Below are 15,692 nucleotides of genomic sequence, written 5' to 3' on the forward strand. Positions count from 1 at the left end.
GATCTATACATCATGCCCTTATGAATCAAACCATTGACAAGTTTCCTATTTATTTGCCATTTACAATATTCTATATTCTATAATATCATGAACTGATAGAAATTATTACCAATGGTGATAATCGACAAGCGTTATATTAAGTAACCAGAACACATAATTGCAATTTTTTACTGCAATTTACAACAGTTAATGTCATGAGGTAGGGTAAAAAATTCAAAACGGTTTACGGTACAATATACATAATATTTAAGAAGGTTTTATTTATGGCGTTTAATAGTTATATAATATTACATTGTATTCGTGCGTTATACAAAAAATTAGAATATAATATAAAATGATTATTGTCGATAACAACGATCGACGACGCAATGATACAATAACTATCGATCGTAACGTGACAAATAATGGAATATAAAAAAATAAGCGAAAAACAGCTGATAATATTTGGACGCACAGCGGTCGAAGCGTATCGACGAGGCGAGTTCTTGCGGAATACTGTGAGCTAAGCTTCTGGCGACGAGGAAAAACAGAAAATCATAAACTATTCTAGACGCGTCGCGCCACCACGGTCGGCGGTCCGAATCTAGGAAACGCGTTTGGGGATCTCCATGCCGACGACCACGCCGTCGGACCGTTCTTCCGGCCGGACCGTGGACGATGTCTGTGGCTGAGGTTGCGGCTGCGGCGGCGAATGTGGCACGCGGCCGGAAGGGGCAGTGGCCGCGGCCGCATAAGCGTCGGCGTCCAAATAGACGTCTTGCCGATATCGGCCGTACTGTTCCGGTTCCGGTTCTCGCTCTCGTCGGTCCTCGCCGCGGCCGTATTCGGGGTCGGCCAAGGCAATCGGAAGCCTGGGTGACAGTTCGGCGGAAGACATTTGCTGCGCCGGCGAAGAATAGTAGTCCCGGACGAAGTTGTAGCACATGGTGGACAGCAATTGGTGCTCGAAGGCCATCGTCAGCGGCGCTCGGCTGTCGTCGGGCGACGAGTACAGAATAGCGCGGCGCTGCCTGTCCGTTTGGTAACGTCTGCGCTGTGGGATCTGTGGGTTCTGGAGCCCCGGAACGCCACTGTCGACCTGAACCGAGTCGGACTGCGCCGGTTGAAGGAAGGGTGGCACCTGTTGCTGATACTGTTGTGGCTGCTGTTGGTGGTACTGTTGTGGGTGTGGTTGCTGGTGAGGCTGTTGCTGCGGCGAGTGCACCTGGTACTGCTGCTGAGGCTGCTGTTGCTGGTATTCGAACAGGTGCGGATACTGTTTGCGGTGCAGGACCAGCAGCCAGGGCATCCTGGATGAAGCAGCCGAAAGGAGCACTGACATGGTCACATTGATGGACGACATCTTCAGCTTTTCGTCACGGTCCAACCGTTTGACAGTTTCGGGCGTGACCAGCACGCCAAAGTGCTCGGCATCCTCGTCATCCCTGGCCGCGGATGGCTTGCTATGCTGCGGCGGCAGCGACCTGTCGCTCATTGGCGGTGGCCTCACCTCTTGTATGCCGCCGGTCGTCACGAATGCGTCGTACTCGCCCTTGTCCTTGTCCAACTCTCTGATTATGAACACCGGACCCATGTACTCGGATTCATGTCCTCTGTGGCCGCCTGCATTGTTCGCGGGTCCCCTGACTGGTGGCGTTCGGTTAATACTGCTGCTGCTGCTGCTCGACGACAACCCTGGAAAAAGTATGACGAGATTAGTTAAATTGTTGTTGTGGTAGTAAGCGTGTGTGTGTGTGTGTGTGTGTGTGTGTGTGTGTGTGTGTACAGTGTACATACATAACAATTTAGAAATAGATATAGTTATCACTATGGACACGATTTGTGAATTTTATTTATACTTTAAATATAAATGCATGAATAATATGTAAAATTTACCAAGGTACTTTAAATACTAAATCCTTTCAGCCTCCCTGGATTTGTTCCTGTGTGTGTATATAGGTGAATTATTTTGGATATAAATAGCTGAAGATAGCAGTACCTAAATCAAATATATGAGAGTATATTATCTGCATAATAATAATATTATTTTTTTGTCTCCTTCCTACAACATTTGGGTCTCGAATAACTGACTTTGTGAATTCTGATTTAAGATTTCACTGAATTAATTTATTATCTAATTTAAATATAAGATCCTGCGTGCATATGTTTATGTTGTACGTTATTTTATTTTTCAATTTATTTTTTCAAGTTATGTACATTAACTATAATTTGTGTGTATACGCTTTTGAATTAAAAAAGATGTCATGGTTAACAATAACATCACTCATCGTCAGCTCAGGACAATATTAGTTTTTCTAATTATAAACATTTTGATTAATGTAGCATGCAACTTGTGGTGTTGTTCAAACATAAAACATACATTTTTTTAAACTTATAGTACAATTAAAACATTATAACACTTAAAATTAAGAATAAAGAATTTGACTAAATTTAATACAGTTGTATGTGGTTTATGGAATTTGTTGATTTACAAAAAATCAAATAAAAATTATTAAAAAGAGCTAGAATACATGTGGTGGCAGTACCTATATATTTATTTGTCGAGATCCACTCATATTAATATAATATCTTGATGTAAAATAATAAATAAAATAAATAGTTTTGGGTTTAAAAAATAAGGAAAAATCATGTGATAGTGGCTGTTTTACACTGATTTTTAGAACTGTTGAAATCAAGAAGTGTCGTGACGGTAGGTCTAATCGAAATGTATCGCAAGACCAACAAATGTATGTGAATCTAACTTAGAAGTAAGAAAAATATGTCTAACATAAAAAGATCTGTTAGGGGTGAAATTTTTCAAGTGGAATATTGTCCGTATCTAGTATTCTTGGTATCTTATCACAGATGAAAATGTTTGTATTTGGTGTACCTGCTACATTTCATGCTTCACCGAACAAAATAACGTCATGTTGATTATCAAATCACAAAACCCACGTCGAAATGATACAATTTGACGTTTTCTTACATAAATATCCTTTATTACCACTAACCTTGATTTTTTCACATACAGCATTTTATCTCTATTTTCGTGTATGGTTTTAAAAACAAAATATTATAATACACTATTGATGTGGACGGTATAATATAATTCAGTGATTCGAGTTGACAATATGATTAAAACATCATTCAGTGAATGAATTGTGTGAATTATATTCAATAGAAGTTTATAATAATATATCAATGTATTATTAAAATATATATTAAAGACAGAAATTACCTACTTACATCTACTACCTATATTATATTGTATCCGTTAAACATACCTAAATTTGTATCAATCACTTGTCCTGTTGGTCAGATAATATAATATTACACGTGTAATAGCAGCATATTTTTAAAGTAAAATTTTGCGATAGTATAAATTCGTCAAATAATGTAAATTATTAATTCTCATTTATAAACATTAACATCAAAACAGTTGTTAAGCTAATCCGTCCATATAATATCATACAAAAATTAACTATCGAGAATAACTTAAATGATCACATCAACTAAGTTGAAATAAGGTTAATGATTTTAAATTATTAAATTCAATAATATCGTAAAATGATAAGTGTTTTCAACCTAATGAATTAAAGGTAATTTGCTATAACAATAAAGTGCTCAGTATAAAATTATAATTTTGATTGATACAAATATGTATCATAAAAAAAATAAACAAACAAAAAAATCATTTGTAAATAAAAAAAACGACTATTGATTTTATTAATTTTAAATTATCAAAAAATAGATTTACTAAATAATATATTTTTATCAAGAGGAAGCAATAAAATATCATTTGCACAAATGACACTTTTTTTTATTAAATAAAACTATGTGTCAATTAATAAATATCAAAATGATAACTGATTTGAAATTACATTTTTAGTGTGCACGAAATAATCACAAGGGTGAAAGTTTTATATAATTTTAATACCGAAATTAATTTTTTTTTAACGACAGTTTAATTAACTTTTTAACGACTTGCTTTCGGAAAATTCATTTGTAGTTACATCACAATTACTTTATTCAGAGAGTTGAGAGGGTTTGAACCTAAATTCCAGTTTGTGTGAAATAATAATTTATTATTATACTCCATTTGGGTTTATTCTTTTTAATTTAATTGAGTTTCAATGAAAATAACTGTTGACAAATGTTATTATACTTATAAATCAACAGACGCCTTGTGTATTATTAATATTCAACTGTGAACACAATTAGTTTTTTCTTAAACAACATAATAAAAATCGTTTATTGTAGTATTAAATTGAATAACAAATTATTATATTGTCAAGTAATAATTGTGCATAATGTCTTTTCTTTATAAAAAAAATATCAAAAATATTTTTAATATCAAAATAAAACAAAAATATGTTAATCATCATATTATATAATATATTGAAATACACGAGAACTTACCAAGCATGTTCACCCAATTTTTTTGTTTTAATAATAAATATCCTAAACAGGATTTTCAGAACTTTTAACTACATAGGAAATATTTTAATATACTTAATTTTTTTTATCACATTTAAGGAGCTCGGTGCAAAGTTTTTTTTAAAATTGTATTTAACTTTTTTATTATTTATTTTTAAGGACGTGATATTTTGAAAACAATATTTTGTTTACGTATATAAGTCGAAATTTAAACGAGTAGTTTCTATGTTGTTACATTGTACATACTTTATAGTTTCTGAATGATGATAATTAATAGGTCATGAATACAATATAGAGTGTATGATGATTAAAATACCATAATTATAATGCCTACATAGTAATCTTGTAATCTTAATACCTATTTATTTATTAAAATTGTAAAGTTAGTAAAAATTGTTCAAGTATAATAACTTTTGGACTAAATATATTTTTTTTATATAAAACCATTATTGAGGACTAATATTATCTTTAATGTTTTATGTTTTAGTTGTAAGTCCTACTCGTTGGAATTTTGATTTAGAAACATCAAAGTGTTTGAAAAAACATTTTTCTAACAATTTAAATAAGGAAAGGTTGGTACTTTTTTGAAAAATATCAATTTTTACCAACACAGTATACTTTCAAAATAGTAAAAATATCAGAATTTGATAATATGATATTAATATGATTTTTGAGTTAAATATTAAACAATTACAAAAATTTGAATTTGATTAAATTAATTGTAAAAGGATAAAATATAAATAATCATTGAACTTGTTGATGAGTAAATATATATAAATATTATATTATATTAAATAAATGTTTGCCGTAGCCACTATAAGTAACATTAATAATTTGTGATATAGGTTTTGTATTATAAAATAGTGTACTAATTGGATATTTTGTTTTATTAGTAATTTTAGTTTTACTGAATAATATTATGAGATTAAGTCATTTAAATAATCAATTGATTATTTTACTATTAGTGTCTTTAAAAAAAAAAAACGAATATTTCAACTATAGGTAGATAACAAAATGGTCATTACCTGGTATCTTGAACGCGGCAGCGTACTGCACGACAGCGAACAGCAACAACGACGATGCCCAAAAGTAGTGGTTCATGGTGGATGTCTTGTAAGTCACTAGGTGTGCTGAACAGTAGTGTTTGGCTTTTATAAATACGCTCAGGGTTTCGGTTTTCTGTGGGGGTTGCGTTATCTTTTCGGCGGCGGCGGAGGCGGTGGACTGACCAAATGACGATGGCGTCTCAGAGACCCGATAATATAGCTTATCATTTTTGTGTGTGTGTCAGTTATTATTTTGATTTTATTTTTCGTCTCAGACATAATTTTGTACTCTCAGTGTTGTACAGCGCAGATAAGAACATCGATGTCTAGACGAATATCGTGTTCGGTGCGACCATATACTGTTTATCGTACTACAACGATGGTATCGCGTGGTAGAGTGGTTACGGAGTGGTGAAATCGTCCCCTATAATATAATACACGTCGTATCAATAATAATAATAATAATAATAATAATGAACTAACCCAGGATTCCGAGGAAATTCCGAGGAAATTCCACAGTAATGGCGCCGGGGGGTGGATGTAATAATCCAATATACTATATAATGATGATTCGTATCGAACGCATTCCGCGCCGAAGTCACCGAAATACCAGAATAATTATTACTATCAAATCGAATGTAATACCTAGGTATTATTATTGTCATTATTATTATTAAACAAATATAGGAATCTTCGACCGTTACCAAGTGGAGTAGTCAGGATTTTGTATGGTGGCGGGGGTGAGGGAGCTGATAATTTGTGTATAATGGGATTCCACTTAGAAGTTTGTATGCTCAGTACCAGATGTAGTAGGAGTGCAGGGAATAAATTATTAGAAATATTGAATATTGGTCGGGAAGGAAAAAAATGTATCAAGAATCAAACGCATCTGTTAATTTTCAACTATTGAGGACTTAGTTGTATCCCTATGTCTGACTTGATTTAAAGGTGCACATAAACCATGAAGTTTCTTATACTTACCTATAGTTTAAATATATTTTGTTTGTTTTCAATTCAATCTCCTTTATTATCAATTAGCATACAACGAAAAAAAGTATAGTTAATGCATCAAATGACTTCGAAATTTAAATTTTTGAAGAGGCCGTCACCTTATAACATGGTTGCAGAATAATAGCGTCCCGACATTCCCAGACATAGATCCAGCATTGGTTATGCTAATGATTTTTTACAATTATTTAAGTAACATTTTATTCTTTTAGACTTTTGTGACCTTCATATAAATTACAATACTCACGTCTTATGTGAGACGTTTAGAAATCACTGAAAGCATTTTTAAATATTCCTAAAACTCCAAGGAAGGTCGCAGCCATCCCTTAGTCTCCTCCACGGATACACCACTGATATTAAATACCACAGTGCCACCGACACTGATCGCAATCGTGATATTGTGTTTAAACGTCAGCCAATAGTCAATACACCCCTATAATAGACCTTAATGTTATATTTTAACGATTAAGTAGGTACATTGTACCCAGGCGTCGGCATGGCTGTAGTCGGTAGTGAACGCGGATCCGATATAATAACATTATATTATATTTAAATGCATGATATTGTCATACATATCGCTGGCGTTAATATTGTAGGGCGATTACAACAATAATTACCAAGTAACAGCACTATACTTATAACCTCCAAGAAACGACGGTTTTCCGTCGCATGGTTTCAAGAGAACATTTATTTTGCTATGTAACTCATTTAAATTCTCCACAAGCACAGGCGGGGACGATACATTATACTTTTAACAATATTATAGTGACGCACTTTAAACGAGTGCTTCGCTTCGGTATAATATTATATACCTACTCGGCTTTGTATATGATATTATTTGCATTTTTAATGTCGATCGCTTCTTTTTATTATTATTATTGTTTTTTTCTTATTATTATCATTATTATTTAAATTTATTTGTATTATTAGTTTTATGTTTTTTTGTCTTTTTTTGTGAGTGTACTTAATAGCGCAGGAAATCGCGTTGTCTCACAGACGATAGGCCATTAAGTTTATGATGGAAACGGATATTCACAAAATGTATGCGTGGCTTAAATATGTCTCAAATGAAGAGCTGCAAACTTTGCGACCTATTTAACGGGGTTTCTTATGGACAATTACTGGAACAAAATAATAATAACAGTTTTCTTTTATTCGACAAAATTATTTTATTATAATATTTAAATATAGCTCAATCTAACGATAAGTGTTCAGAATACTTTTTGTTTGATATTTAACGAATTATACCTATATTATACTGCGTGAGCATCGTAAAAAGTTATATTTTTTTATTTCATTACCACCTATCTTATCTTTTATTTTATTCCATATATTTAGTCACTGAGACTTTAGAGACTTCTAATTTAAATAATCGTTTATAACTGAATGTCTGTTATGGTTATTATATGCGTTCAAGTAGATATTTTATTTTTATCGGGCTTAAACCCAAACAAAGAAAAAAATATACCTATGAAAGTATATATGTCTTACTATTTAACATGAAATAATAGTCAGTACCAAATTAATATATTTAGTGAAAACCATGTTGATGAAACCGTACAGGGCATACATTTATATAACACTATACTATTTGATGATTCTTCGACCCCACAACCCCTTGATCTCAAGGCTATCTGTTCTCGCTATTTCTGGTGCCCCAGAAGGCACCCAAAACAAATGTGCTGTTATTACTCGTGATCTACTAATTTACTATTTACTAACCCCCCCTTTTACGTGTTATCAAGTTCCATCAATGAAAATAGGCTTCACCCAAGCCCTCCGTCTGGAGCGTTGTAAATTCAATTTAATTAATTTCATTACATTTTTACTAATATTTCTTATAAATCCCCAACATCACTTGTAGCTGTGAAAAATAGCTATTTATAGATTTTACAAATACTATAAATTTTCAGTGACTGTAAATATAATTTTTGAGTAAAATATTTTTTTAATTAGGTACATAAAACTAACCATGGTCCCGTGTAATTTAGTTCAAAATCGGCTGATCATATTTTTCGTAATATTAATCTGTTTTCTTAAATGGAAAAAAAGCGCTACAATGTAAAACCAGAGTAACATTTCAAATTTCTAGATAAATAAATAATGAATAAATATCATAATTGTTTTATCAATTAATAACCTATTATAGGTTATTATTATTTATACTATTTATAAAATAAAAGTATTGCTTAAATTAGAGAGCTCCAATAAATCATTGCAGTCTAAGCTTTTATTTTGATCAGAGTTTGGTTAAAATCACGTTTGGTAGTTATATCCTATTTCTCAGTCAGTGCGGGTATCGGCAATTTGTAGTACTCTCAGGAAAGCTATAGTAAGAAAATCGAAAAAATAACCACTTTTAAGTAACAAATAGGGACGAAATAAATTTGAATCAGCATTTTTTCATCTATATAAGTTTCAAAATAAAATCAAATGCAGATAAACTACATTGTAAAACCAATACGTTGTTCGATTCAATATCAGAATCAAAAAAGCAAAACATGCGACGTAATTACTATAGCAACTTATAAGTAGTAATGTAGTATGCTTTTATTGGATTAATATGTTACTTATGTCGTGACTCATACAGTATAGGCAGAAGGCACCTATACAGCTATCATTAAATACTCGTTACGCGTTTTTTCTCTAAATACCTCCGTCCTCGTCGATATTATCATATCTTAAATCGTAAGTTGTTTTCGATGTCAATAGATCCATTATAATAACATAAAAAAAAAAAAAAGATACTATAAAAATATTCATTATGTGAACGATTTTTATCTCGCTCCATTGTTATAGGTACTTCTCTCGAGTGGGTCAGTTAGTTCCCACAGAAAGCCTTTAATATAGGTAGGTAGATAGGTATGCAATTGCATATATATTGCACATATTTGTGGGGTGATATATTTAACTTCTGGTATTCATTATTAATTCAAAAAATATTAAAGTTTTAGAAAAAAACATTTAATACATAATTTGAATTTGTTAATAATTTACCATTTTTTTTTATTGATATAATTTTTAATTTTTAACTTTTTTAATAAGAACATGCATTTTTAACTATAGTGTTGGTAAATAACGTAAGAACATTATATTATTTTTTCCCAGAAAATTTTAATTTTATGGAGAATACAACATTTTCTCAACGAATATTTATTGAGACATAAATAATTATATCCTATGTACAAATGTGTGATAATATAATACATCAAAATCATTCAACATTAATGTTTTTGTATTATATTTAAATTAATTGTTCGTTCTCAAGTTGAGTAAATTATTCATTATTTGTACCTGATTTGGTTTGGATAAAATTGTCATTTTATGAGATGTGTTAATGTTTATCATACAGAAATTATGTTTTTATTTCACAGTTTATACAAATTTAGATATTGATATAGATTTTGGGTTAGTATAATTACTAAGTACTTTTTAATTTATAAAATAATAAAATACAATCTAATAAATATGTAAATGCATAATCTGTGATGCGTCGAACTTTACCACAGTAACATTGCTTTCTAGAGTTATTTTTATTGATATAAAACAAATATATTTATACAACATAATATTATTTATGAGCAATGAACCTAATTATATAGTACCTACTTAATTTATTCTTTCAATGTTGTACAAGAAAATCTTGTCAAAAATCCATTTTCAGTTTATACTTTATACTATCCACTATTTCACATACTAACCACGTGTAAGACCACCAGGCTATCAGAAAATAAGGTCCATATCATAGTATTATAAGAATAATAAATAACCATGTGTGAAATTAATAAACTACTTCAATGAAATTATTACAGAACACACTCAATTATGAGATTATGTTTTATAAATTATATTTCAGTAATTATTTTTTGTTATTAAATTTAAAATACCTATAAAACCATGTATAGCAATAAATCATGTAGTAATAATACTAACCAAATATAATTATTATAATAAATATCGTTATTCCGTAAAATGTAATAAATAATGTTTTTATCTTTAAATTGCATATTCGGGTCAATATAGCTGAATATTAATTATGATATAAACGCTTGAAGATTATAATCAATATTTTTAACATAAAAACGCCATTTTTCTACATTAAAAATTGTGTGAGACACTAAGATAACACATTTTGGGCTGAAATCCACTTGATGTCAAATATTGTGTTCTTCAGCATTAAATCAATACGAAAATCTCTGAGATGTTCTTAAATAATTATTAATTAACATGAACTAAAAAATATTTGATTCAACTACAGCTAGGAGTAATAACATTAAAAAAAACTTTTATTGAAAATATTTGTCATATATTTAGTTTAACCACTAATTTTCTAAATTATTTGAGTGTTGTTTACTTAATTTTCATTTTAAAAACATAAAATAATTTTTTTTCTTGAGTCATTATGTTAATAAAATACAAGTTTTGTTGTTACTTTTTTTCAGCAAATGCGTATTTCGCATGTTTGAGCGCTTATTATTCTGTAAGAATTATAGTTTGAATTAGTTGAAACTTAAAAAAACACATTTTTATAAGGCGGTTTTTGTTTTTTTTTTTTTAGATATTTTGCGGTAAAAATGATAACTGAGTTTTTTCTTTTCAATTTAATAATAATTTGAAAATAAATATAATAAAATTATATTCATTTTGATTTATAAAATATGACTATTGAGGCACACACAAATACTTGTTGCATAGTATCGAAAGCGACAATTAATATAATATATAAATGTATGTCCTTAAACACAGCTCAGCGATTGTATCTATGTATTAGTCATTTACTCATATCAGTCATACCTATATTACTTTATAATTAAATACATTTAGAAGTTGAATCGCATTAACGATTTTATTGGAATCGTCACAATATGTTGTTTTTATTCCTTATGATTTAGACGGTAATTCGCGTTTGAACTTTTAAGTATCATCACGATGTAAAACAATTGCTTGAACTTTTACGAGTCCAGTACATAATAATGTTTAACATCCACGGAAAAAACATTTTTTATACTCACACAATCCAAACTCGAAAGCTATAAACCATTTTAATGCCATTTTTAAGAACGGTTTACTATGGTATAAAATACCCAAATGTACAAACATTCTTGTTTTCGACATTACTCATGTATATTGAATTTTCCGATCTATGGCGTGTTTTTTTTTTTGATTTAAAATAAAAAGAGCTCAAAAGCAGAATACTAACAATAACAAAAATGATTTTAAAATGTACGAGTTCTCTCGATCTTGTAAAAATAATTTATACTGATTAATGTAGTTCATCTTTTTTTAACAATGTTACATCAAATTTATTTTGGGAAACATATGAATTAAATGATTAATATTGTGTAATTCATAATTTTATTTCAATATAGATTTTCCTTAGACAGCATTGCGAGAAGTTGAAACTGAAGCTAATCTAAAATGGAATAAGAGATTATTGATACAGAATAATAATACAGTTATTATATAAAATAACATAACAATATAATAACATTCAAATTTAATATTATAATTTTTTGTTTAATGATTGTTCACAATGTGTTGTTACGAACAAGGTTTGTTTTATTGCTGAAATATGGATGACAACAGTTAAAAATGTTTATTTTCTTGTTTTTGTTTATAAAGTTAGTAGATACAACAAGCTTAAAAGTACTTAGGTAAACAATATATTTCAATTTGCTGCTGGGATTTTATCTCGGTTTCACAATATGAATCGACAAAATGAAAGACACTTTGACAAGTTTAGAAGTCGGAAACTCCAAATCATTGAGTGAAAATATCTTTGCTAATTAACAAATTATAAATGAATAATTCAGTTATATTCTGTACATCATTTTCAAAATTATTGTTGACATTCCTATATTGGTAATAATTATTAATTGTTTCTTTTATAATATTCTGTGTAACAATTATGTATTATGTATTATTATAATTACTAAGATTTTTTTATTAAAAGTTAAAATAAATGTATTATTGAATTGTTATTATTTAAATTTTATAAATGCACAATGTATATCTTGTATATTGGATTTGTTTTCTGTGAATAAATTATAAATATTATTATTATTTTATTTTATGTACTATGTTATATATATATAATATATTTACTTTATAAAATATATTGTTTTTATTTTTATAGATTTCAGTAAAATACTATTATTGTTCGGCAATTAAATAGTATAAAATATTATCTACAATAATTGTTTTAATATCCACATAATGATTATTGTGAGTTTGTTTTTTCAAGTGCAATCGTGGAATTTGCATTATTATAATGGCAATTAGATATGGTTCATAATATTTATATTGAATATTATTTTTAAGTCTTTGTATTGGTTAACTTGAACATTTACTGACTGACTATAAATTATTTAAGTACCTATTAATGAATTAGAATGGACAACAACAAGCTTACTTTAGTCTCTCTACTGGCATATAGATTACTTTAAAATTATCGAAACATCTAAAATTGACCTTACGAGTCTCAACTGTATTTAGAGAAGAAAATCTTTCACCATTGAGATTTCAAAACTAATGACTCTTTGAGGAACTTAGTTAGGTATTAAAGCCGATGTAAACAATTAACTAAGCCCTTGGAAAATAAACGGGTATCTGGTGACCGTTCTTGTAAGTGAAAATCCAGGAAACACTAATTAACACAAATTCACGATTCGAGCCCTAAAAGACCATTTACCTATCGTGTCCCTTTGTGAAATAATGAGGTGTGCTATATCAAAGATTTCGTTTGAAGCGAAAAGAAAACGACTAATTTATTTACTTGATTTTAACTACACACTCACTGTGTATTCAGAGGAAACTCGAAACTCAAAATTTTCACCCAATAGGTCGTGTACCTATACGACTACCGTCGGGATAATGCAGCAGGACAATACTTAAAAAAATAACCTAAGTAATCGAAACAAGAGGATATTTACTGATCTATAGTGGCATTGGTATTCGAATACCACTCTCAAGTGTGTGTTATATATTTCAGTGAATTATCAATTATTCAAAACAATATTTGTGAGAGGATCACGTTAAGACCTGGTGCAAACAAAACGCAGCCGATTCATAACATTTAAAAATATGTTCAACAGAAGTTTTATCGTAATTTAAATGCGCCGACAACAGTTGTTGACTTCAAGAAAATTATAACATTAATTATCATTAAATGTAAAGCTATTCCATGTTTGTAATAATAATTATCACAATTTCAGTTATTGCAGTTTTCAAGAATATTTTTATGTCTCTATATTTTAGTAATATTGTTGTACAGCGATTGTAATTTAATTTAGTACAGTGAATGTAGACCTTTAAAATTACTTGAAATTGTTATTAAATGCAGTTATAAAAAAAATAAAATTAAGTTTAAATATCAATGATTAGTTTGCTTCAATAAAATATGTAAAATTTAATTATTTTAATTATAAACTTACCTAGTTTTTATACTAAAGATTTAATTTTTTTTACAAATGTAGATGTGTCTATATATTACAAACTATAAAATATAAATAGAGGATAACTTTCGTCATGATTTTTAATATAATATTGATTCATTTGTATACAAGTAAATAAAATACCTGAAATCACAATTATTTGTGTTAATAGAAAACTGAAATTATTATAATTCTAATTATATCGTATATGATATTAAATTAAAAAATATATTTTAAAGAAATAACATTTTTTTTATATATAAATGTCAAACTAAGTGATTCATTAAACATCAAACACTTGTCAAATTGAACAGTGTTAAAATGGTTGATAATATATTTGTATATAATTTATATGTAGTAAAAAATATTTTTTTTATACAATTTTAACTTATTTCTATTCTTTTTTAGTTATAATTTTAATGTTATTTACATATTTTAATCAAGGCATCCATTTTCAATTTGATATTTTAAATCAGAATATAAAATATAAAAATAATATAACTATAAAAATATTGATACATAAAAATTAATTTTCGAAGGGGCAATAAAAATAATAATAAAAATGTAATAAAAAATACATTTGAATATTTACTGTTTAAAATAGTATGCAAAAAAAGAAGTTAATTATTTTCTTTATAATTATTGGTGTTGACCGTAAATAGTTCTTTATTATATTTATATAAACAACTTATCGAAAATATTTTCAAGATATTTCTTTTGATACGAATATACCTTAGAATTTAAAAGAAGTATGCCTATATACAAATATTAATTATTTTTGAAGTATAACATATTTTGCATTTTAATTATGCGATTTATAGTTATTTTTATTTATTTTATTTAATTGGTATTATACTTACGGGTATGGCTTAATTTTAAGCAATTGCAAATTTAAATGTTGAAAGTAAACCATGATAATATTGTATTACACATATTAATAAACATTAATAATTTTGATTAAAGATATTTATACTTGAACATTTTACAATCTTTTTTATACAGTATTATGTGACAAAGAAAAAAAATATTAATATTAAACAGAATCTTATGTGATATTTAGAAATAAAATTCCTTTTTTATTTACTCATATATTTATTTTACTTATATAGTTATACGAGGTTCGATTTACGAACCTAATGAAAGATGTAGTGAATCGTGTTTTCACTTCTGATTATTAGTGATCATTTCGAACATATTGTAATAATCTTATAGTTTTTATAGATATGTTGACTGCCTATACTGAATACAGAAGTACACAATTAAAATTTAAAATTCATTGAACATCATCAATATGATTTGTTTTTTTTCCTGCTGTCACAGAGTATGATTGTAAATGTTTCAACATCCAATTTACAAGTGACTACGTCACAACCAAATTGGTTGTGATGTAAATAAACACGAACACAAATAACATTTGAGGATTTTTAGAATTTGCCAGACGAACAGTATAAAGTTATAATATAATATTTACATTTTCATTTTAGGCATTTCAACAAATATCATAAAAATATACTACACTCCAACGGAATAATTAATTGTAATTTATAATGATGAATTCGGTAGATTTTGTTTTTGTTATATTCTAGATAGGCTCAAAAAATAATTTAATTTGAATACGTACTGTAATATGATAGTACTTTTTTTGAGAACACTACATATTGATTTTTTATGTGAACAATTGAATATTAGGTATACCTGTAATAACAATTATAATTCACCAGAATCGAATAAATAAAATTCGCCAAATTTAAATTCGTAATAGTTTAATAGCTATAATTTTCCCAATTTA

The 15,692-nt window shown here is 28.6% G+C and overlaps 1 protein-coding gene across 1 annotated transcript; it reads right to left on the reverse strand.

Annotated features, from left to right (window-relative positions):
- Nucleotides 1–332: 332 nt before the first annotated feature.
- Nucleotides 333–5,572, reverse strand: LOC111042789 (putative mediator of RNA polymerase II transcription subunit 26). Its single transcript, XM_022327486.1, has 2 exons — nucleotides 5,442–5,572; nucleotides 333–1,674 (listed from the first exon to the last, which is right to left on the reverse strand). Exons 1-2 carry the CDS (start codon nucleotides 5,515–5,517, stop codon nucleotides 584–586), a joined length of 1,167 nt encoding a protein of 388 aa, XP_022183178.1. The 5' UTR covers nucleotides 5,518–5,572; the 3' UTR covers nucleotides 333–583.
- Between the last annotated feature and the right edge of the window lie 10,120 nt (nucleotides 5,573–15,692).

This window comes from Myzus persicae, unplaced genomic scaffold (genome assembly GCF_001856785.1).
Source record: "Myzus persicae strain clone G006 unplaced genomic scaffold, MPER_G0061.0, whole genome shotgun sequence".
NCBI lineage: Eukaryota > Metazoa > Arthropoda > Insecta > Hemiptera > Aphididae > Myzus > Myzus persicae.

Bases quoted from the DNA above. Each gene is read 5' to 3' on its own strand.
- LOC111042789 (XM_022327486.1), bottom strand. From the start codon at position 5,517: ATGAACCACTACTTTTGGGCATCGTCGTTGTTGCTGTTCGCTGTCGTG. The intron at 1,675-5,441 runs GTAATGACCATT...TACTTTTTCCAG, and splicing joins TGCCGCGTTCAAGATACCAG to GGTTGTCGTCGAGCAGCAGC.